At 40.6% G+C, this 23,700-nt stretch overlaps 1 protein-coding gene across 13 annotated transcripts in view; it reads left to right on the forward strand.

Moving 5' to 3' along the window:
- Nucleotides 1-23,700, forward strand: part of ARHGEF9 (Cdc42 guanine nucleotide exchange factor 9) — a 547,099-nt gene that overhangs the window by 465,971 nt on the left and 57,428 nt on the right. For all 13 annotated transcript variants that reach the window (XM_055564524.1, XM_055564523.1, XM_055564525.1 and 10 more), the window contains 2 exons: nucleotides 12,088-12,320; nucleotides 17,483-17,612. In XM_055564524.1, coding sequence (XP_055420499.1) covers nucleotides 12,088-12,320; nucleotides 17,483-17,612 — 363 coding nt within the window. The remainder of the gene's footprint in view (nucleotides 1-12,087; nucleotides 12,321-17,482; nucleotides 17,613-23,700) is intronic.

The following is a 23,700-nucleotide window of genomic DNA, read 5'->3' on the forward strand; positions in this document are numbered from 1 at the left end:
TCTAATCATTTGTGGTTGATTTTTTAGATCTTTTTTCTTTTGTTGTGTTTCTTCACTATATAAGTCCATTTAACATTTGTTGTAAAGCTGTTTGCTGGTACTGAATTCTCTTAACTTTTGCTTGTCTGAAAAGCTTTTGATTTCTCCATCAATTTTGAATGAGATCCTTGTTGGGTACAGTAATCTTGGTTGTGGATTTTTCCCTTTCAGTCCTTTAAGTATATCCTGCCATTCCCTTCTGGCCTGCAGAGATTCTGCTGAAAGATCAGCTGTTAAGCATATGGGGTTTCCCTTGTTTGTTACTTGTTGCTTCTCCCTTGCTGCTTTTAATATTCTTTCTTTGTGTTTCATCTTTGTTAGTTTGATTAGTATGTGTCCTGGCATGTTTCTCCTTGGGTTTATCCTGTATGGGACTCTTTGTGCCTGTTAGATTTAATTGGCTATTTCCTTTTCCATGTTGGGGAAATTTTCAACTATAATCTCTTCAGAAGTTTTCTCATACCCTTTCTTTTTCTCTTCTTATTCTTCTGGGACCCCTGTAGTTCAAATGTTGCTCATTTGATATGGTCCCATAGCTTTCTGAGACTGTCCTCAGCTCTTTTCATTCTTTTTACTTTATTCTGCTCTTCAGAAGTTATTTTCACCGTTTTATCTTCCAGCTCACTGATTCATTATTCTGAATCAGGTATTCTTCTACTGGTTCCTTCTAGAGTATTTCTAATTTCAGTAATTGTGTTGTTTGTCTCTGTATGTTTATTCTTTAATTCCTCTAGGTCTTTGTTAATTGATTCTTGCATTTTCTCCATTTTGTTTTCAAGGTTTTTGATCATCTTTACTATCATTGTTTTGAATTATTTTTCAGGTAATTTTCATATTTCCTCTTCATTTATTTGGACTTCTGCACTTCTAATTTGTTATTTCATTTATGCAGTATTTCTCTGCCTTTTCTTTCTTTCTTTTTTTTTTTTAAGTTATTGTGTTTGGGGTCTCCTTTTCCCAGGCTTCAAGGAAAGTTGAATTCTTTCCTTGAAGAAGGTTGAATTCTTTCTTTCTTTTGGTTTCTGCCCTCCTAAGGTTGGTCCATTGCTTTGTGTGAGCTTTCTATAGGGTGATATTTGTGCTCAGTTTTTGTTTGTTTGTTTGTTTTTCCTCTTCTGGGCAAGGCTGAGTGAGGTGGTACTCCTGTATGCTGATGATTTGGTTTGTATTTTTATTTTGTTTGCTGTTTAGACCAGGCGTCCTGCAAAGGTGCTACTGGTAGTTGAGTGATGCCAGGTGATATAGTCAAGTGGTTTCCTTTGTGGGAGTTCTCACTATTTGATATTCCTAGGGTTAGTGGTCTTGCCTGGAGAATCCCACGGACAGGGGAGACTGGTGGGCTTCCGTCTATGGGGTCACACAGAGTCGGCCACGACTGAAGCAACTTAGCAGCAGCAGCAGCAGGGTTAGTTCTCTGGTACTCTAGGGTCTTGGAGTCAATGCTCCCACTCCAAAGTCTCAGGGTTTGATCTCTCGTCAGAAATGAAGACTCCACAAGTGGTTTATTATGCCATTAAGTGAGAGTAAAACAAATATCCAAAGACAAGAAACTAAAGATGAACCCCAGACAAATGGCAGTTACAAAATCAGGTACGTAGTAATTCAAATAATGGAATATATACATATACATATACACCCATGAGCAAAGTGAAAATAGTCCAACAAAAATAAAGTACAGTAGATTGATCCAGAGAACAAAGGAAATCAAAAATTATATTTACCAGTTAAGAATAAAACTAACTTAAGCACAAACTGGTAAACAAAACTAATGCAAGGTGCCAGGTGGGGAATAAAGCAATGAAAATAAAACTAACAAATATGTTGAGAGGAAAGGAAAGAAAGAAAAAGGGGGGGCGGTCCTAAGATGGGGGAGGAATAGGATGGGGAGACAACTTTCTCCCCCACAAATTCATCGAAAGATCATTTGAACACTGAACAAATTCCACAAAATAACTTCTGAACACTGGCAGAGGACACCAGGCATCCAGAAATGCAGCCCATTATCTTCAAAAGGAGGTAGGACAAAATATAAAAGATAAAAAGAGAGACAAAAGAGTTAGGGATGGAGACCCATCCTGAGGAGGGAGTCATGAAAGAGTAGAAGTTTCCAAACACCAGGAAACCCTCTCACCAGTGGGTCTATGGGGAGTTTTGGAATCTCAGAGGGCAACATAACTGGGAGGAAAAAATAAATAAAACCCACAGATTATGCGCCTAACTGCAACTTCCAGCAGAGAAGTAGCCCAGACCAGTGCATTTGCCACCAGCAAGCGGGGACTGAACAGGGAGGTGTGGGCTGCATTGCTTAGGGTAAGGACCTGGCCTGAATGCCCTGAGGATAATCTAAGGGAGCTAAGGTGAGATAGCAACCCAAACTGTGAGATAGAGAGAGATAGCGAGAGCGAGAGCAAGAGAGAGAGAGAGATAACTTTCCCATGAAAAGCTCTAACCTAAAGCACTGCTGGACCTACTCACAGAATAAAGGACTGAACGAATACCAGAGGAGAGCTAGCCGCCTGTGGACTGGCCCATCCCCTGCCAGAAGCAGAGAGGCAGGCCAGTGACAGCCAGAGCTGGAAAGGGGCAATCTCGGCCCCATAGACGGCATCCTCTACCAATCTGCAAGCAGGCTAGCAGTTGGTAACAAAGTCTTCCTGGGATCCTGGATGGTTGCCATTTGCCAGGAGGGTTGCAGTCAGAGATAAGCTCCCCAGAAGAGATACACAGCACACCTGAGAAGGCTCTCCCACTGTGCACCCAGGAAACCGAGGGGCTGGGACTGGGGAGGCGATAAGACGCACCACACTCCTGGGGAGAGTGCGCTCACCAAACAACTGGTTGCCTGAGCTGCTCTGACCTGGGAAGGGCACAAAACACAGGCCCAACCGATTCTGTGCCTTTGTGGAGTACCACAGAACCTGAACCTGAGCGGCTTAGACCTTGGAAGTGCACACAACCCAGGGCCTGCTTTTGACAGTTCCACTGCAGAGCAACCTGGACCTGAGCAGTGTAGACCAGGAAAGCACACACACTGTGAGTGGGCTCAAACCCACTGTGGCCCAGACACTGAAAGCACTCCCCATACACACCAGTGATATTTGTTTTCATTGTTCCTCCCTCCCTACAGCACAACTGAACAAGTAAGCCTAAATAAGTGACCACGTTCGCCCCCTGTGTCAGGGCAGAAAGTAGACACTGAAGAGAGTTGCAAACAGAAGAAGCCAAAATAAACAGAGGGAACCACTTTGGAAGTGATAATTGCAACAGATTAAAACCCTGTAGTTAGCACAGACTACATTGGAAGGGGCCTATAGACCTTGAGAAGAAGTATAAGCTGGAGCAAGGAACTATCTGAAACTGAACTGACCCCACACTGCCCACAACAGCTCCAGAAAAATTCCTAGATATATTTTACTATTATCATTTTTTAATTTTTTCATTTTAAGTCCTTTATTACTCCTTTAATTTTCATAGTTAAAATCTACTATTATCTTGCAAAAAAAGACCTTATTTTTAAAGCAAATTTCATATATATTTTTAATAATTTTTGAGATTTTTTTTTTAATATTGTATTTTTGAGAGTCTAATGTCTACTCTAGATTTTTAATCTTTGGCTTTTGTATTTGTTATCAATTTTGTACCTTTAAGAATCCAATCTTCAGTACCCATTTTTACTTAGGAGTGTGATTACTGACTTGATTGCCCTCTCCCCCTTTTGACTCTCTTTTTTCTCCCCCAGGTCACCTCTATCTCCTCCCTCCCCTTTCTCTTCTCTACCCAATTCTGTGAATCTCTTTCAGTATTCCAGGCTGTGGAGAACAGTTAGGGAACTGATTACTGGCTAGATCTGTCTCTCTCCTTTTGACTTGCCCTCTTCTCCTCCTGGTCACCTTTATCACCTTCCTCCCTCTTCTGTTCTCCATGTAACTCTGTAAACCTCTGTGGGTGTCCCCCAGTGTGGAGAATCTTTTTTCCATTAACCTAGATGTTTTACCATCAGTGCAGTATAGATGGAGAAGTCTTGAGGCTTCTGTAAGAATAAGACAGAGGCAGGAAGCTTAAATCCAAAACTTGAGAACACCAAAAACCTCCTGGCTCCAGGGAACATTAAGCAAAAAGAGGTCATCCAAAAGCCTCCATACCCGAACTGAAACCAAAGTCCACCCAAGCGTGAACAAATTCCAGAACAAGACATACCACACTAATTCTCCAGCAACACAAGAATATAGCCCTGAGGATTAATATACAAGCTGTCCAAAGTCACACCAAACACATAGACTTCAAAATTCACTACTGGACACTTAATTGCACTACAGAGAGAAGAGATACAGCTCCACACACCAGAACACCGACTCAAGCTTCCCTAACCAGGAAACCTTGACAAGCCACTTGTCCAACCCCACCCACAGGGAGGAACCTCTACAACAAAGAGGAACCACAAACTTGCAGCATACACAAGGGCCACCCCAAACACAGCAGTCTAAACAAGATGAAAAGGCAGAGAAATATTCAGCAGGTAAAGGAACATGATAAATGCCCACCGCACCAAACAAAAGAGAAGGAGATAGGGAGTCTACTGAAAAAGAGTTCACAATAATGATAGTAAAAATGATACAAAATCTTGAACACAAAATGGAGTTACAGATAAATAGTCTGGATGCAAGGATTGAGAAGATGCAAAAAATGTTTACCAAGGACCTAGAAAAAATAAAAAAGAGTCAATCAATAATGAATAATGCAATAACTGAGATCAAAAACAATCTCTAGGGAACCAACAGTAGAATAACTGAGGCAGAAGATAGGATAAGTGAGGTGGAAGATACAATGATGGAAATAAATGAAGTGGGGGGGGGGAAGAATTAAAAGAAATGAGGACAACCTAAGAGACCTCTGGGACAATGTCAAATGCCCCAACATTTGAATCATATGAGTCCCAGAAGAAGACAAAAAGAAAGTCCATGAGAAAATATTTGACGAGATAATAGTTGAAAACTTCCCTAAAATGGGGAAGGAAATAGCCACCCAAGTCCAAGAAACCCAGAGAATCCCAAACAGGATAAACCCAAGGTGAAACCCCGAAGACACATATTAATCAAATTAACAAAGATCAAACACAAAGAACAAATATTAAAAGCAGCAAGGGAAAAACAACAAATAACACACAAGAGGATTCCCATAAGGATAACAATTGATCTTTCAATACAAACTCTTCAGGCCAGAAGGGAATGCAAGACATACTTAAAGTGATGAAAGAAAAAAACCTACAGCCCAGATTACTGTACCCAGCAAGGATCTCATTCAAATATGAAGGAGAGATCAAAAGCTTTACAGATAAGCAAAAGCTGAGGGAATTCAGCACCACCAAACCAGCTCTCCAACAAATGCTAAAGGATCTTCTCTAGACAGGAAAAGAAGAAGTAAAACTCTCACTGTTTGCAGATGACATGATCCTCTACATTGAAAACCCTAAAGACACCACCAGAAAATTACTAGAGCTAATCAATGAATATAGTAAATGTGCAGGATATAAAATTAACACAGAGAAATCCATACCATTCCTATATACTAACAATGAGAAAAGAGAAATTAAAGAAACAATTCCATTCACCATTGCAACAAAAAGAATAAAATACTTAGGAATAAACCTACCTAAAGAAACAAAAGACCTATATATAGAAACCTATAAAACACTGATGAAAGAAATCAAAGATGATACAAATAGAGAAATATACCATGTTCATGGATCGGAAGAATCAATATAGTGAAAATGAGTATACCACCCAAAGCAATCTATAGATTCAATACGATCCCCATCAAGCTACCAGTGGTATTTTTCAGAGAACTAGAACAAATAATTTCACAATTTGTATGGAAATACAAAAAACCTCAAATAGCCAAAGCAATCTTGAGAAAGAAGAATGGAACTGGAGGAATCAACCTGCCTGACATCAGACTATACACAAAGCTACTGTCATCAAAATGGTATGGTACTGGCACAGAGACAGAAATATAAATCAGTGGTACAAAATAGAAAGCCCAGAGATAAATCCATGCACCTATGGACACGTTATATTTGACAAAGGAGGCAAGAATATACAATGGAGAAAAAGACAATCTCTTTAACAAGTGGTGCTGGGAAAACTGGTCAATCACTTGTAAAAGAATGAAACCAGAACACTTTCTAACACCATACACAAAAATAAACTCAAAATGAATTAAAGATCTCAATGTAAGACCAGAAACTATAAAACTCCTAGAGGAAAACATAGGCAAAACACTCTCTGACATAAATCACAGCAAGATCCTCTATGAGCCATCTCCCAGAGTAATGGAAATAAAAGCAAAAATAAACAAATGGGACCTAACTAAACTTAAAAGCTTTTGCACAATGAAGGAAACTATAAGCAAGGTGAAAAGACAGCTTTAAGAATGGGAGAAAATAATAGGAAGTAAAACAACTGACAAAGAATAAATCTTAAAAATATACAAGTGGCTCTTGCAGCTCAATTCCAGAGAAATAAACATCCCAATCAAAAAAAAATGGGCCAAAGAACTAAATAGACATTTCTCCAAAGAAGACATACAGATGGCTAACAGACACATGAAAAGATGCTCAACTTCACTCATTATCAGAGAAATGCAAATCAAAACCACAATGAGGTACCATCTCACGCTGGTCAGAATGGCTGCTATCAAAAAGTCTACAAACAATAAATGCTGAGGAGGGTGTGGAGAAAAGCGAACCCCCTTTAACTGTTGGTGGGAATGCAAATCAGTACAGCCATTATGGAGAACCGTGTGGGGATTCCATAAAAAAATTGCCATACGACCCAACAATCCCACTGTTGGGCATACACACTGAGGAAACCAGAATTGAAAGAGACACGTGTACCCCAATGTTCATCACTGCACTGTTTACAATACCCAGGACATGGAAGCAACCTAGATGTCCATCAGCAGATGAATGGATGAGAAAGCTGTGGTACATATACATAGTTGATTATTACTCAGCCATTAAAAAGAATGCATTTGAATTAGTTCTAATAAGGTGGATGAAACTGGAGCCTATTTTACAGAGTGAAGTAAGTCAGAAAGAAAAACACCAATGTAGTATATTAACGCATATATATGGAATTTAGAAAGATGGTAATGATGACCCTATATGTGAGACAGCAAAAGAGACACAGAAGTATAGAACATGTTTCAATGCCATTCTCCCAAATCTTCCCACCCTCTCCCTCCCTCACAGAGTCCATAAGACTGTTCTATACGTGTCTCTTTTGCTGTCTCGTACACAGGGTTATTGTTACCATCTTTCTAAATTCCATATATATGCGTTAATATACTGTATTGGTGTTTTTCTTTCTGGCTTACTTCACTCTGTATAATAGGCTCCAGTTTCATCCACCTCATTAGAACTATAATATCATGCATGAAACGAGTTGCCAGTCCAGGTTCGATGCACGATACTGGATGCTTGGGGCTGGTGCACTGGGACGACCCAGAGGGATGGAATGGGGAGGGAGGAGGGAGGAGGGTTCAGGATGGGGAACACATGTATACCTGTGGTGGATTCATTTTGATATTTGGCAAAACTAGTCCAATTATGTAAAATTTAAAAATAAAATTAAAAAAAAAAGAAGTATAGAACAGTCTTTTGGATTCTGTGGAAGAAGACAAGGGTGGGATGATTTGAGAGAATAGCATTGATACAGGTATATTGTCATATGTGAAACAGACCGCTAGTCCAGGTTTGATGCCCAAGACAGGGTGCTCAGGGCCGGTGCACTGGCATGACCCTGAGGGATGGGATGGGGAGGGAGGTGGGAGGGGGGTTCAGGATGGGGAACACATTTACACCCATGGCTGATTCATGTCAATGTATGGCAAAAACCACTACAATATTGTAATGTAATTAGCCTCCAATTAATATAAATAAATTATTTTTTTTAAAAAAGGAAGAATAGATATGCAAAGTTAAATAGAGGTAGATGAAGAAGATTTATATATATTAGAGATTATCTGCAAGGGGAAAAGAACAGTAGGAAAAGCAAACAAAAGAATAAATTTAGAAATAATATAATAGGCTTAAAAAATTACAATTATAAAAAAGAGAAATGAGAAAAAAATGGAAGAAGAAAGAAAAAAGGGGAAAAAAGAGGAAAACTCCACACAACTGCAAAAGCCTAATGTACAGGCAGAGGTTTATAACAACAATAGAAAGTGTGACTAAATATACACATATACATATAGACACATAAGAAAAATCAAAACAGTCCAACAAAAATTAACTGCAATATATTGACCTGGTGAACAAAAGAAACCAAAAATTGTATCTACCAGAATAAAACTAATTAAAGCACGAACTGGAAAACAAAACTAAAGCAAGGTGCCAATTGGGGAATAAAGCAATGAAAGTAAAACTAACAAATATGTTGAGAGGAAAGGAGAGAAAAAAATAATAGATATGCAAAGTTAAATAGAGGTTGATGAAGAAGATTTCTATACATTAAAGATTAATTTCAAGGGGAAAATAACAGTAGGAAAAGCAAACAAAGGAATAAACGTAGAAAAATAATATTAGGTTTAAAAAATTAAAATTAAAAAAAAAGAGAAAAGGAAAAAAAAGAGAAGAAAACTCCACAGAACTGCAAATGCCCAACGTAGAGGCAGAGTTTTATGACAACAATAAAAAATGTGACTGAGGAAAAAGAAAAAAAAAAAAAAAACTCCAAAGCTTAATTGGGTTTCTTAGTGCCAATGAAATTGACAACTATAACAGAGGGGAGAAAAAATAAAAAATAAAATAAAATCCAAAAGAATCTACAGAACAAGTAAAAAAATAAGAGTAATAAATGATTTTCTTGAGTCTCTGCTGTCAGAGTCCTTTCCTGCTCTGGGAATCACAGTTCACCTTACCTCCCTAGGTTGCCATCCAACACTGTACTGATCTCTGGACCTGTGTGGGGGCTGCTCAGATTCTAATCTGGTCCTACCTTGTGTGTTCTTTCCTCCAATGTCCACAGCTATCAGAGCTAGTGCATTTTCTTTTGTGGGAGCTCTCAATGGCCTTTAATATATTCCATAGACACAGAGTCTGCTTAGTTGATCATGTGGATTTAATCTGCCACTTGTACATCTGGTGGGGATGTTTTGGGTCTTCTTCCTTAGCCACACTGCCCCTGGGTTTCACTTGCGGTTTTATTTCCACCTCTGCACGTGGTTCATCCACTGGGGTTTAGCTCCTGAGACTGCCCTGGAGGGCTTGGGTTTGCCCCTGTGAGGGCCAGGTGTGGAAGTGGTGCATCTGCTTGGGTCACAGGTGTTCTGGCAGCACCAGGTACTCAGGAGGATTGGTGGCTAGGGCAGCAGGAAATATAGTGTTCTAGAAGTGTATGGCAACCAGTATTGACCAATAAGCTCCAGTATTCTTGCCTGGAGAACCCCATCTCTGACAGAGAAGCCTGGCATGCCACAGTCTACAGGGTCGCAAAGAGTCGGACAGGACCGAAGCAACTGTGTGTGTGTAAACACAAGACTTTTTTTTTTTTTTTTTTTGTCTGTGGCATCTCTGCCCCAGTGAGAGTTGAGTGTGAAGGTGGTGCAGCTGCTTGGCTTGCAGGGACCCTGGCAGCACCAAGTGTTCAGGTACACAAACTGCCTCCGTGGCAGGAGTTATGGCCCTATCAGTCTTTTTTCAAGCCTCTTGTAGCTGGTGATCAGAAGGCCTCTTTGGCCAGTCTTTCTCCATAGCTCCGCCTGTTCAGGCACTTAGAGGGATCCCTTGCCTGGGGTCCTTCTCTGTTGTTTGTCACGTCAGGCACATAGAGAGACCCCCCCCCCCCCGACTGGGGTCTACTTTGTAGATTGGCGCATTAGGCACTTAAAAGGGCACCCTGGGTGGGGTCCTCCTCTGTAGTTCAGTGCATGAGGCATTTGATGGGCCACCCTCTCTATTGTTCAACTGCAGATGCTGGCATGTGGGGAGAGACATGCTATGGTGATAGCCCCACCCCCTATGCATGACTCAGGAGTATCACCTTGCTTCCATGGCTGCCTGGCTTTCTGACTTCCCTCCATAGACATTTCCCCCCCATGATCTCCTCCCTCACATCCCCTCGATGTGTCTCTCGGCAGTCAACAGCAGCCCTCGCACTGGGACTGCTCCAGAATCCCTAAACTCCAGCTCCCAGCTGCTACACCTTCCAGGGGACCTGCATCCCTGTCCAGGGTATGTATGGCTGTGTCAAGGACTGTCTGATTCATTCCATTTAGGCTGCCACAGATCAGCTGTTTTACTCTCAGCCTTAAATGTTTATCCTGTGACTCAGACAATTGCCCTACTGTGAGGATCAGACCCCTGCTTCAGTTCCCCCACCTGCTGAGGGTAGATCCAGTCCTACTAATACTCATGTTTTTCCCCCTAGTTTCTCGATTTTACCAAGTTTTGCTTGATTGTATATATTCTTTTCCACTGGCCAGGTACTCCTGTCTGCTCTCAGCTGGTGTTCTGCATGCACTTCTGTGTCTGAAGTTGTATTCCTGATGTATCTGTGGAGAGAGATGTACTCCATGTCCACCTACTCCACCACCATCTTGTTATCTCAGCTTCACTCTTTTCTCTGCAGCTTTCGCATCTCTTCCAGCCTTTGCAGAATTGAAGAGAGTTAGAGTCTTGCTCTGGGTTAGGTTAGTTTGATCTATCCAGACCATTTAACCTTTCTCCATATCAGCAATAAGGTTGTTTTCACTTTCTTATCATTTGTGTGTTCACTGGAGTAGCACTTTTAGTTTCCTTCAAGAATGTTTCCCTTGCATTCACAACTTGGCTAACTATTTGGGGCAAGAGTTATAGCTTTTAGCCTGTCTCAGCTTTTGATATACCTTCATTCCTAAGTTTAATTATCTCTAGCTTTTGATTTAAAGTTAGAGACATATAATGCTTCCTGTCACTTGAACACTAGAGATCATTGCAGAATTATAAATTGACTTGACTTCAGTATTGTTGTGTCTTAGGGAATAGTGAAACCAGAGAAGAGAGAGATAGGGGAACAGTGGAGTAGGCAGAACACACAACACTTATGTATTACATTCACCTTGTTATATAGGTTTGTAGCATCCACAAACAATTACAATATTAACATCAAAGATCACTGATCATAGATCACCATAACAAATATAATAATAGTGGAGAAGTTTGAAACATTGCAAGAAATACCAAAATGTGGCACAGAGGCATGAAGTGAACAAAAGCTATTGGAAAAATGATGCCGATAGACTTGCTTAACCAAGTCTTTCTCCCAAACCTTCAATTTGTGAAAAACATATCAGTGAAGTGCAATAAAGTGAAGTGCAATGAAATGAAAGATGCCATTTACCCAGATGCATCTAATATTAACATTCCTCTGATTTTGGTATATCATTTGAATATACTCCCCTTACCTTCTCCTCTTCCCTTCTTTACATGTACACACACACACACACACACACACACACACTGTTTTCCTCAGCCATTTGTGTTTAACTTGCATTCATCACTCCTCTTTACTCCTGAAAATTCCATGGTGTATTTCCTACAGAATATTCTTTGGAGACAATTAGAAACTCTGGATGATGTGATTCATTCAAACAGAAATTTATTATGTTTTTTCCAGATTTTCTAGCTTTTCTCAGTGATTAAGTTTCATATAAAACTATTTAGTCTGCCACTACAAGAAATAGACCTCTGACCTACCTCTATGATCCAATGCCCGAATTTTATTTCGATATTTTGTTTTACTATTTTCAGAGTCAGTCTCCTCTCATTAGCCTTCTTTTATAGAATTTACATGCTATTCCTACTTATTTATTTTTATATATGAATTTTTGCAGTTTGCCTAATTCCCAAATAATTTGTTATTAAATTCTGAATCAGTTTAGAAAAGAATGACGTTGTTTTCATTTTTATATTTCTACATAAGAAGACGGTTTGTCATTCCATATCTCCAGAATTTCTTTTGGAGTCCTCAGTAGCATTTCCTTTTCTCTCCATCTTTCCTCTGCTCACAGCAAGATGGATTCTGGATATACTCTGAGTACTGTAACAATCACCTGGACGCCTGTATGGAGCTCTCCAAACTGATGAAGGACAGCCGCTACCAACACTTTTTTGAGGCCTGTCGCCTCTTGCAGCAAATGATCGACATTGCTATTGATGGTTTCCTTTTGACGCCAGTACAGAAGATCTGCAAGTATCCCTTACAGTTGGCCGAGCTCCTCAAGTATACTGCCCAGGACCATAGGTAAGGGATTGAGGGAGGCAGTAGTGAAGGAGAGAACCTCCTCTATATGCTAGTCCTTATTGACAGTATATGTTCTTTTGCCTTTTCTGAGCTGTTAGCTTATATGTACAATGGGATAATGATATATTTTTGCTTACTTCTCAAGACTCTTGTGTGTATAAAGTGAGGTAGTGTTTATAAGAGTTGTTTATAAATTTGTAAATAAATATATACACAAAATCAGTGTGCATCATTATTGTACAACTTAAAACACTGTCTTCAGGAAGATTATAGCCTGGTCCTTAGTCCTGAATTCAGCCAAGTGAAGGTGTTTGGCTATTCAGTCATGTCCAGCTCTTTGCAACCCCATGGACTGTAGCCCACCAGGCACCTCTGTCCATGGGATTTTCCAGGCAGGAATACTGGAGTGGGTTGTCATTTCCTTCTTCAGGGGATGTTCCCAACTCAGAGAGCTAACCTGCATCCCCTGTGTCTCCTGCATTGGCAGGTAGATTCTTTATCACTCCCTCACCTTGGGAAATTAGCCAAGGGAACCAACTTTTTATTCTCTGCTGATAGAGTCATATATCCTGGTAACAGACTACTCAGCTTGTACTGACCTTAGAATTCTTCTGAAAGGCTACATTCCTGGACTTCTTTAGTCTTTTCCTCCCTCTTCTGCCTCATCCTAACTACCTCCCCTTAGATCCAGAGCATAACTAGGAGGAAATAGACTTGTGAATTCCCCTGAAGTTTTTCAAAAGTTTTTCAGTATTTTCAAGAAAACCCCAAAAGGATGAAAGAGCTTTATTTATCTCTTTGAATGGAAATAGTACTTCTGATCCCCTATTAGTAAGGTATATACTGGAAGTTGGGCTTTCCAGGTGGATCAGTGATAAACGATCTGCCTGCTAAGCAGGAGATACAGGTTCCATCCCTGGGTCAGGAAGATTTCCCGGAGAAGGAAATGGCAACCCACTCTAGTATTCTTGCCTAGGAAATCCCACGATCAGAGAAGCTTGGTGGTCACAGAGTCAGACATGACTGAGGGACTAAACCACCATACTGGGAGCTATCTCCAGCAATGGGAGTGGCCTACAGTAAACCATCCGCTAGTTTTACATATCCTTTACTTCATGACCTAGAACCCCCAGGCTATTTATAGCATGCTTTTGATTGATATTAAATATCTGATCTTAGGTTTGTTGGCCCAGCTCTCAACTCTCTTCCTGATTGAGCACTCCAAGAATAAAGAAGGCCTTTGCCCAATTTCCTTTAGTTTTTGTCTCATTCTCATCAGGCTCATATCTTACTTTCATTTAACTTTGTTGCCTAGTTTCCTTGGAGCTGACTTCCAGACTTAGTTGCATAAGGCCATGTGTGGGAGTCAGCTGGCTTTATGTCAAGCTTCTAGGTCAATCTCTAGGTTCATTTTTAAGTTGATATTGTTTCTTTAGCAAATCATGTGTCATGTGCTCCAGAGTTTCTGAAGCCCTGGACAGATTCAGATTTGAAACTAAATATGGCAGCAGTGGGCTCTCCCTTTGTGTAAGTAACACCACCAGTGATAGCTCTGTCTTCCTTGATCCATTGGCTGTGAGGGAAGTAGGTATAGAAAGACTTTGCAAAGGAAGACTCTGTGTTCTCTTCTCCTTGATTCTGTTTACTAGCTGGGGGATGGGAGTACTCAGACATGAAACTTGGAGGTGAATAAATCTCACTTAAAATATTTAATATAGCCCATTACCAAAACTGAGTCCTAACTTTTCGAAGGAGAAGACTTGTGAGAGCTAATAGGATACTGAAAAAACCCCACTAAATTAAAAATAAAAATGAAAAACATTTATGGCCCTAAAATGGGAAGGGCCTTAAAGGAAGTTCTTCTAGTCAGACTTCCTCATTCTATGGCTGGAGAGACTGAGTCCCAAAGAAAGAAAATGACAAAGAGGAAGTCTGTGGCATAGCAGGGACACAAAGTATGGACAGTGGTCTGGGGGCCTAGCTTTTTACTGAGTCCTCCAAGTGCCCAGGAAGATTCGTGAGCCATTATACTACACCATCTGGAAGGCCTTTTCTAGTTCTTCCCGCTCATGATGTGATGAATTTAAATGACCCCCACAGGTATATTTCAAGGTGCTAAGTGACCAGAAACAGCCACTCTTGTACCTAAATCTCAGTGGAGCAGCTTTCAGATCAATGGTTCTAAAATCAGTATATTCAAAGAGTGATTCTCAAATGTTTTTATATCACAGCTCATCTCCTGCCTACTCCTGAGTATCTGTTCCATGGGACCTACCTAGCAGGAGGCTCTAAAAATCAAACTTATGGACTGATATTAATTATGTAAATTATGTATTTGCATAGGTGTTTTTAAAAGTCCTCCAAATGTCATTTTTAAAGCACAGCAAAAAACTACATTAGTGTTTTAGGCCAAAGCAATCGTAAGGCCTTTTTGGGTTTAGTGGGAGTCAATAAGATAGAATATCTTCCTGGGATTTGCCATTCCTATACTCTTTCACCTTGTGAGTGGAACCCCTGCCTCAAGGCCTTTTTTCCCTTTGTCTCTGGTCTCCTCCTCTTCCAGCCCCAGGCACTAACGTGCTGAGAGAATGTTTCAGGCAGTTGCAGGCTACATCAATCCCTGTCCTCATTTGGGGTGACCCACTGAACCTAGCACTATCTCCAGACCATGGACAGTTCCTTCTTTCCGGCCTCAGGAAGCTGTATCAAGGTGATAGCTCCTGCACTGCATGTCAGAGTAGCTTGGATTTGAAGGCAATTAGAGGCTACTGCCAGCTTGAAGGCTTAGTAACATAGGTATCAGTTAGGTAAGTGTGAAATGTAGGCAGTCAGAGTAGTTTATGAGGGAGAAGATTAGATGGAGAATGATAAGTGGAGAATAATGCTACCTTTGTTTACAGAAGGGTGACATGTATTCACCCCCCTACCCAACCTTGCTTAAGCTGACAAGAAGGAAGGCTCTGTGCAAGAAGGAGGTTAGCTGACCTGTCTAGAACAAGACAATCTTGGTTCAGTCAGTCTCCTCACTAGGGTGCTGGACTCAGACCCCCTCTGGAAGCCTGAGGGCTCTAGAAGGGTTCAGGCTAGACCACAGCTATTTATTGATTGACAGTTTGGCACAGTGGCAGTGATAAATTCATGGCTGAGTAGTACATGGGGTCAGGTAGAGCATTCTCATACCAGTACTGTCCAATAAGACTTTGTACAGTGATGGAAATATTCTATATCTGTAACGTTTAATATAGTATACACTGTCAGCATATGGATATTGAGAACTGAGAAATGTAGCTGGTGCAACTAAATAATTAAATTTTAAAATGTTTAATTTTAATTAAATGTGGCTAGTGGCTACCATATATACAGTGTAACTCTATGCTTTACTTCCCAGAAGGTGGCTTAAGGCATTTTCCTGATGCTCTCAAATCAGAGAGTGGAATAACATGAGCCTAAATAATGGGGTGCTTATTTATATCAGCAGCTTCTTCACAGCAACTACCCCTTCTGTCATTACCCTACCCTGCTTCTAAATGGCAGGCTAAGATAGTCTTGCCAGAGCAAAACTTTGAGTTTTACAGAGCACAGTAGTTAGGCTATAGATTGGAGCAAGTAACTGTAAAACGTTGTAATGCAATAGGAACAAATATAATATTTTGTGGTTGGGTCTAAGAAGTCAACAATTCAAGGACCAACTGAGAGAAACACAGCTTCTAGAAAGCATATTATAAAGAAATTTAAGAAGTGTTGGTTAATTATAAGTTCAGTATGAGTCAGATGTGAGATCCATAAGAAAAACTGGTAATAGCCAACATTCATTAGACTCAGAATAAAAGAGTTTTTGGTGTGTGTGTGTGTGTGTTTGAGCACACGCGCATGTTAACTGAGTTGTCTTGAGACAGAATGGACTGCTTAGGATATGTAGTGAGTATCTTGTTACTCGGGGTGATAAGATGTAGTAACATTTGAAGACTATAATCTGGAAGGTATGCAGAGAAAAGACTGGAGCCAGGGAAGCCAGATAAGAGGAGGCATCTGCCCTGGCAGTTACAACTCCCTTTCTCCTGTGCTGATGTTTGATCTACCACCCCACAGCTCAATATATTAGGAAAGAAAAAGACAATTGCTGTGCTCTTCTCTTTCTCTTTTCTTCTTTCCAGTTGGTGCTGGGACAGTGAGCAGGTTAGTGACCACAAAGTATGTTCAGCTTAACTTTTCCTTAGAGAAAAGTTAACTCATCCTCCTGCCTTCTCAGTTTATAGTAATTCCACCAAATATCTGGGGTTTCACTTTCAACATGCTTTTCACAGGAGCTATTTGATTGGAAATTAGAGCAGACAAGCAGAGAAAACTTGGCAGGGTGATATAACCTTCAACAAGTGGGCCATCCAAAGTCCCAGGAAAATGAGATTAGGATTATACTTCTGAGTTAGAGGTTTTGAGAGACAACCCATATAACATCTATACTAGAGAAATGTTTCCTTTGTATTAATAATACTGCTAACATTTGCTATAAGCCAAGAGTAGAACCATTGTCATGGATTAATAAAACTTCAACAAATTCTACTGTAATTCTCCCCCATTTTACAGATAAAAAATATGTCACTGAGAAGGTAAATGTGATTTGTCAAAGACCACACCACTTGTCAGTGACTAAAGTCTGGTTTGTGTCCAAGGAGTTTATCTCTGGGGGGGAAAGGTTTGGATGTTATTTTACAGTTACTTTGGGCAGAGTTCCCTAGAAATAGGTGCTAGAACAGATGGTAAAGTTGTCTGGACTATGCCATGTGTAAAGCTCCCTTCTTGATCCTTTGCGAGTATGGAGCTTGTCCTTATGATCCAAGATGGCTGGAAGAACTTCAGCCTTCACATCTAAATTCTAAGCATCAGGATGAAGTAAGGACCAAAGAAGGGCCTTCTGTCTTTCTTAAAGGAGATTTCTCAAAAGTTCTGCCTAACATTTCTATTTATATATCACTTAACAGAACTAGATCACATAAATCACCTCTTGGAAATGTATTCCTTTACTCCACATGGCTTGGATTCCATCTGAAAATGAGGGCTCTGTTGCTAAGTAGGAACAGGAGAATGGATGTTAGGGTTGACACCCAGCACATTGGTTTTATGGCACATTAACTCATGCAACTTGTAATTTTGTGTCTTCACAGTGACTACAGGTATGTGGCAGCTGCTCTGGCTGTCATGAGAAATGTGACTCAGCAGATCAATGAACGCAAACGTCGCTTGGAGAATATTGACAAGATTGCACAGTGGCAAGCCTCTGTTCTAGACTGGGAGGTAGGACACTTTCACCAGCAGGGACACTGGAGAGTTCAAATACCTTAGCCAGAACCTCACATTTTAGCCAAAGATGAAAAAAGAGTAATTATATTTGAAAAGCAGGAGAAAGGATTTAGATTAGAGCCAAGGCAAAACTCATTGCTAATGAGAGGTGTGGTGTACTTAAATAGCTTTCTAAGAAAGTTGGAGAAAAGTCTGTAGTAAAACTTTACTAGGACTGGAAAGATTCATTTCTTTGGGTGTTACTAAGAAACAATTGGGTTGACTCAGTAAACTTTCAAAGCTATTTCAAGTCCTGGAATTTTATCACCACCAGATAAATACTTGGATAAATTGTAATATATACAAATCCATTCCCAGACCCAGAATGCAAGGTTGGTTCTCTGATGCAGGCCAGCCAACATACTTCTTTTCCTCTTGTCAGGGATCACCTCACCCTGACATATCTACTAGTTCTATCAAGGCCTGCACACTTGAGGTCAGGATCATCATCCCTGCCCAAGTGATAGACCACATTCTGTTGTTTAATCATCTGATCATAAAAATAATCCCTGAGTCTTAATTCTATTGGAAACAATCATGACTTCTCTGAACTCAGAAGGCCTTCAGTGAAGTCACTAAAGCTTTGTCATCTGAAATGTTCACTTGAAGAAGATATACAGAGCCTAACAACTAAATAGAGATTTTGCCTCTAATGCCATAGTTCCTCTGAAGTTCCTGAGGTGTCTGTTCAGTAGAAACAGTGATGGGAGTTTTAATACCTCACAGGTACCTATATGTTAAGTACGGTATTTATTGTTTGTCTCTTGTGCCCATCAGGAGAACCAGGAGTAATGACATTTCATATTTATCTCTTAGGCCCAAGTTATAAAATATGACAGTTCATAGCTAATATAACCAAGATGGAAAAAGCTGGACATGCTACCACAGAGGAAGAGGCAATCTTAAGCCTTGTGGTCATAGTGTAAAAGTTGAGTCAGCTCCCCAACCACTTGCCTCCACACAGGTATAATTTCCTGTAAATTGAGAGGTAGTATTCCTCTAACTTCTCACATAGTTTAGCACATTATGAGGGGATTAAATATCAGCCTTAGAGTTACTTAACCAAGATCCAGAAAAAAAATCATCTTTCCTTTGTTCTGTGACCTCTGTTCCTCTTTAATGTAAATGGCTGGAAATGTCCACAGTTCTGAGCAGTGGGCATATTTTTGAGTCTTATTTGAAGAATAGTATCCCCATATAGAATAGAAAACAGCAGTGATTCTTTGAGATGCAGGGAAAGGAAGGAAACATCTAAAGAGACCTTCTTGCTCATAAGAAGCCAGCACTGGCACAGACTTATTAGAAAATCAAAGATTCTCTTTCCCTTCCTCTGGTTTGCTTTGGCCAGTTGCCTGCTCAAATGACCTCTACAAGGAAAAACCACTAGACCTTAGAGGTATGATCTAAATCAAATCCCTTATGATTGTACAGTGGAAGTGAGAAATAGATTTAAGGGCCTAGATCTGATAGATAGAGTGCCTGATGAACTATGGAATGAGGTTCGTGACATTGTACAGGAGACAGGGATCAAGACCATCCCCATGGAAAAGAAATGCAAAAAAGCAAAATGGCTGACTGGGGAGGCCTTACAAATAGCTGTGAAAAGAAGAGAAGCGAAAAGCAAAGGAGAAAAGGAAAGATAGAAGCATCTGAATGCAGAGTTCCAAAGAATAGCAAGAAGAGATAAGAAAGCCTTCTTCAGCAATCAATGCAAAGAAATAGAGGAAAACAACAGAATGGGAAAGACTAGGGATCTCTTCAAGAAAATCAGAGATACCAAGGGAACATTTCATGCAAAGATGGGCTCGATAAAGGACAGAAATGGTATGGACCTAACAGAAGCAGAAGATATTAAGAAGAGGTGGCAAGAATACACAGAAGAAGTGTACAAAAAAGATCTTCATGACCCAGATAATCACGATGGTGTGATCAATGACCTAGAGCCAGACATCCTGGAATGTGAAGTCAAGTGGGCCTTAGAAAGCATCACTACGAACAAAGCTAGTGGAGGTGATGGAATTCCAGTTGAGCTATTTCAAATCCTGAAAGATGATGCTGTGAAAGTGCTACACTCAATATGCCAGCAAATTTGGAAAACTCAGCAGTGGCCACAGGACTGGAAAAGGTCAGTTTTCATTCCAGTCCCAAAGAAAGGCAATGCCAAAGAATGCTCAAACTACTACACAGTTGCACTCATCTCACACGCTCGTAAAGTAATGCTGAAAATTCTCCAAGCCAGGATTCAGCAGTACATGAACTGTGAACTTCCAGATGTTCAAGCTGGTTTTAGAAAAGGCAGAGGAACCAGAGATCAAATTGCCAACATCTGCTGCATCATGGAAAAAGCAAGAGAGTTCCAGAAAAACATCTATTTCTGCTTTATTGACTATGCCAAAGCCTTTGACTGTGTGGATCACAATAAACTGTGGAAAATTCTTCAAGAGATGGGAATACCAGACCACCTGATCTGCCTCTTGAGAAATCTGTATGCAGGTCAGGAAGCAACAGTTAGAACTGGACATGGAACAACAGACTGGTTCCAAATAGGAAAAGGAGTACGTCAAGGCTCTATATTGACACCCTGCTTATTTGACTTGTATGCAGAGTACATCATGAGAAACGCTGGACTGGAAGAAACACCAGCTGGAATCAAGATTGCCGGGAGAAATATCAATAACCTCAGATATGCAGTTGACACCACCCTTATGGCAGAAAGTGAAGAGGAACTCAAAAGCCTCTTGATGAAAGTGAAAGTGGAGAGTGAAAAAGTTGGCTTAAACTTAACATTCAGAAAACAAAGATCACAGCATCCGGTCCCATCACTTCATGGGAAATAGATGGGGAAACAGTGGAAACAGTGTCAGACTTTATTTTTCTGGGCTCCAAAATCACTGCAGATGGTGACTGCAGCCATGAAATTAAAAGATGCTTACTCCTTGGAAGGAAATTTATGACCAACCTACATGGCATATTCAAAAGCAGAGACTTTACTTTGCCAAGAAAGGTCCGTGTAGTCAAGGCTATGGTTTTTCCTGTGGTCATGTATGGATGTGAGAGTTGGACTGTGAAGAATGCTGAGTGCCGAAGAATTGATGCTTTTGAACTGTGGTGTTGGAGAAGACTCTTGAGAGTGCTTTGGACTGCAAGGAGATCCAACCAGTCCATTCTGATGGAGATCAGCCCTGGGATTTATTTGGAAGGAATGATGCTAAAGCTGAAACTCCAGTACTTTGGCCACCTCATGCAAAGAGTTGACTCATTGGAAAAGATTCTGATGCTGGGAGGGATTGGGGGCAGGAGGAGAAGGGGACGGCAGAGGATGAGATGGCTGGATGGCATCACTGACTCGATGGACGTGAGTCTGAGTGGACTCCAGGAGCTGGTGATGGACAGGGAGGCCTGGCGTGCTGCAGTTCATGGGGTCGCAAAGAGTCGGACACGGCTGAGTGACTGAACTGACCTGAACTGAAGCCCATAAAGTCTCAGGTACTCTGAAACTTTGGCTGGCTGCAGGCCTCTTTTTCTCTACCCTTGATGGGATTCTCTGTAATACAAGTTTCCCAGCAGAAATTGACTTTCTTTTTTTTTTTTATTTCCTTTTTTAAAAAATTTTATTTTATTTTTAAACTTTACAGTATTGTATTAGTTTTGCCAAATATCGAAATGAATCCACCACAGGTATACATGTGTTCCCCATCCTGAACCCTCCTCTGTCCTCCCTCCCCATACCATCCTTCTGGGTCGTCCCAGTGCACCAGCCCCAAGCATCCAGTATCGTGCATCGAACCTGGACTGGCAACTTGTTTCATACATGATATTATACATGTTTCAATGCCATTCTCCCAAATCTTCCTACCCTCTCCCTCTCCCACAGAGTCCATAAGACTGTTCTATACATCAATGTCTCTTTTGCTATCTCGTACACAGGGTTAATGTTACCATCTTTCTAAATTCCATATATATGCGTTAGTATACTGTATTGGTGTTTTTCTTTCTGGCTTACTTCACTCTGTATAATAGGCTCCAGTTTCATCCACCTCATTAGAACTGATTCAAATGTATTCTTTTTAATGGCTGAGCAATACTCCATTGTGTATATGTACCACTGCTTTCTTATCCATTCATCTGCTGATGGACATCTAGGTTGCTTCCATGTCCTGGCTATTATAAACAGTGCTGCGATGAACATTGGGGTACACATGTCTCTTTCCCTTCTGGTTTCCTCAGTGTGTATGCCCAGCAATGGGATTGCTGGATCATAAGGCAGTTCTATTTCCAGTTTTTTAAGGAATCTCCACACTGTTCTCCATAGTGGCTGTACTAGTTTGCATTCCCACCAACAGTGTAAGAGGGTTCCCTTTTCTCCACACCCTCTCCAGCATTTATTGCTTGTAGACTTTTGGATCGCACCCATTCTGACTGCCGTGAAATGGTACCTCATAGTGGTTTTGATTTGCATTTCTCTGATAATGAGTGATGTTGAGCATCTTTTCATTTGTTTGTTAGCCATCTGTATGTCTTCTTTGGCAAAATGTCTATTTTGTTCTTTGGCCCATTTTTTGATTGGGTCATTTATTTTTCCTGGAGTTGAACTTCAGGAGTTGCTTGGATATTTTTGAGATTAGTTGTTTGTCAGTTGCTTCATTTGCTATTATTTTCTCCCATTCTGAAGGCTGCCTTTTCACCTTGCTAATAGTTTCCTTTGATATGCAGAAGCTTTTAAGTTTAATTAGGTCCCATTTGTTTATTTTTGCTTTTATTTCCAATATTCTGGGAGGTGGGTCATAGAGGATCCTGCTGTGATGTATGTCAGAGAGTATTTTGCCTATGTTCTCCTTTAAGCAATTGACTTTCTATCCCATGGAACATTTTTCCCCTTTCCACTACTTGGAAGACTTTCTAATTCCTCCATGTGCTCTGAGCCTCCAGTCCCAGCATCTGGGGTCATACAATACTAAGAATAGCTTGAAATTCTTTGCCCTGCTCAGGAAGCTTCAGTCACACCCAACTTGAAAGCACTGAACTATAATTTAGAGATTCAGCATCTCAGAAAGATTTTATATTTTTGTGTCTATAGGTCAGGAGGGAGTGAGAAACAAAAAGGCAAATCTGAGGTAGGATTGATAGGAGGCAGTTACTCTCTCCCTCTTTTGTAAGCATGATTGATTTGTCCTCTAATCTCATCTAAGCCCACACAACCCTGCTTGACAAAGCACTTATTTATCTAAGTTAGAAGCAAAATTCTTTGTGGTTAACTTTTCAGACTCTGTGGTCACTGTGGAACTTACCAGATACAGAGAGGTTGCACTCTAAGAAGGATTTTCTTTAGCAAGGCCTGTTGGGTACATTTCAGAAGCCAGGCCCAAAGTTTCAATCAAGGTACCATATCTAGTCTTAAACACTTCTAGAATGTCAGTGTCACTAGGGCTTTTAGTGAATTCCCTGAGCAACAACCCTGCTCATGCTTATGCACATGTGTGTGCATAAACATGCACATGCACATGCACATATACATACACATGCACACCTTGTAATGATGGTGAAAGTCTGAGAAGCCTATTCCTCAGCAAGGCCAAATAGCAAGTCAATGACAAAACTAAAACTTGAATCTAGTCTCCAAATTCTTTTTTTCTTTTTTTTTGGAGATACAAATACAAGCACTTTGTTTTAAAAAGTAAACACAAAAGATAGATGTAAACTCAAAAGTGTTTAAATACTTCCATTTTGAATAATTCAATTAAGAGGGTATTCTTTTCACTGCTGCACCACATACTCTTGTAGCCTTCTGCTTCCTGCAGCCCAGTTGCTGTCCTTTATGATATTACAGGGACTTGTTTCTGCAGCAAAGTGTCCATATCTAAGAAAGAGAGGAAAACTGTCTTGGGGGTGGGGCGAAATCCAAATCCCAGTAAGGCTAAAGGTGGATGAGTGCCGGGGCCTCCCCCAGAAAGAAACAGGATATGTCTGTTCCATGGCTGGTTGGCTCTTGGCTTAGGTGGCCCAAGCTCACTGGTTCCTTTCATTGTATATTCCACCTACTCAA

This window comes from Bubalus kerabau, chromosome X (genome assembly GCF_029407905.1).
Source record: "Bubalus kerabau isolate K-KA32 ecotype Philippines breed swamp buffalo chromosome X, PCC_UOA_SB_1v2, whole genome shotgun sequence".
NCBI classification, from domain to species: Eukaryota; Metazoa; Chordata; class Mammalia; order Artiodactyla; family Bovidae; genus Bubalus; species Bubalus kerabau.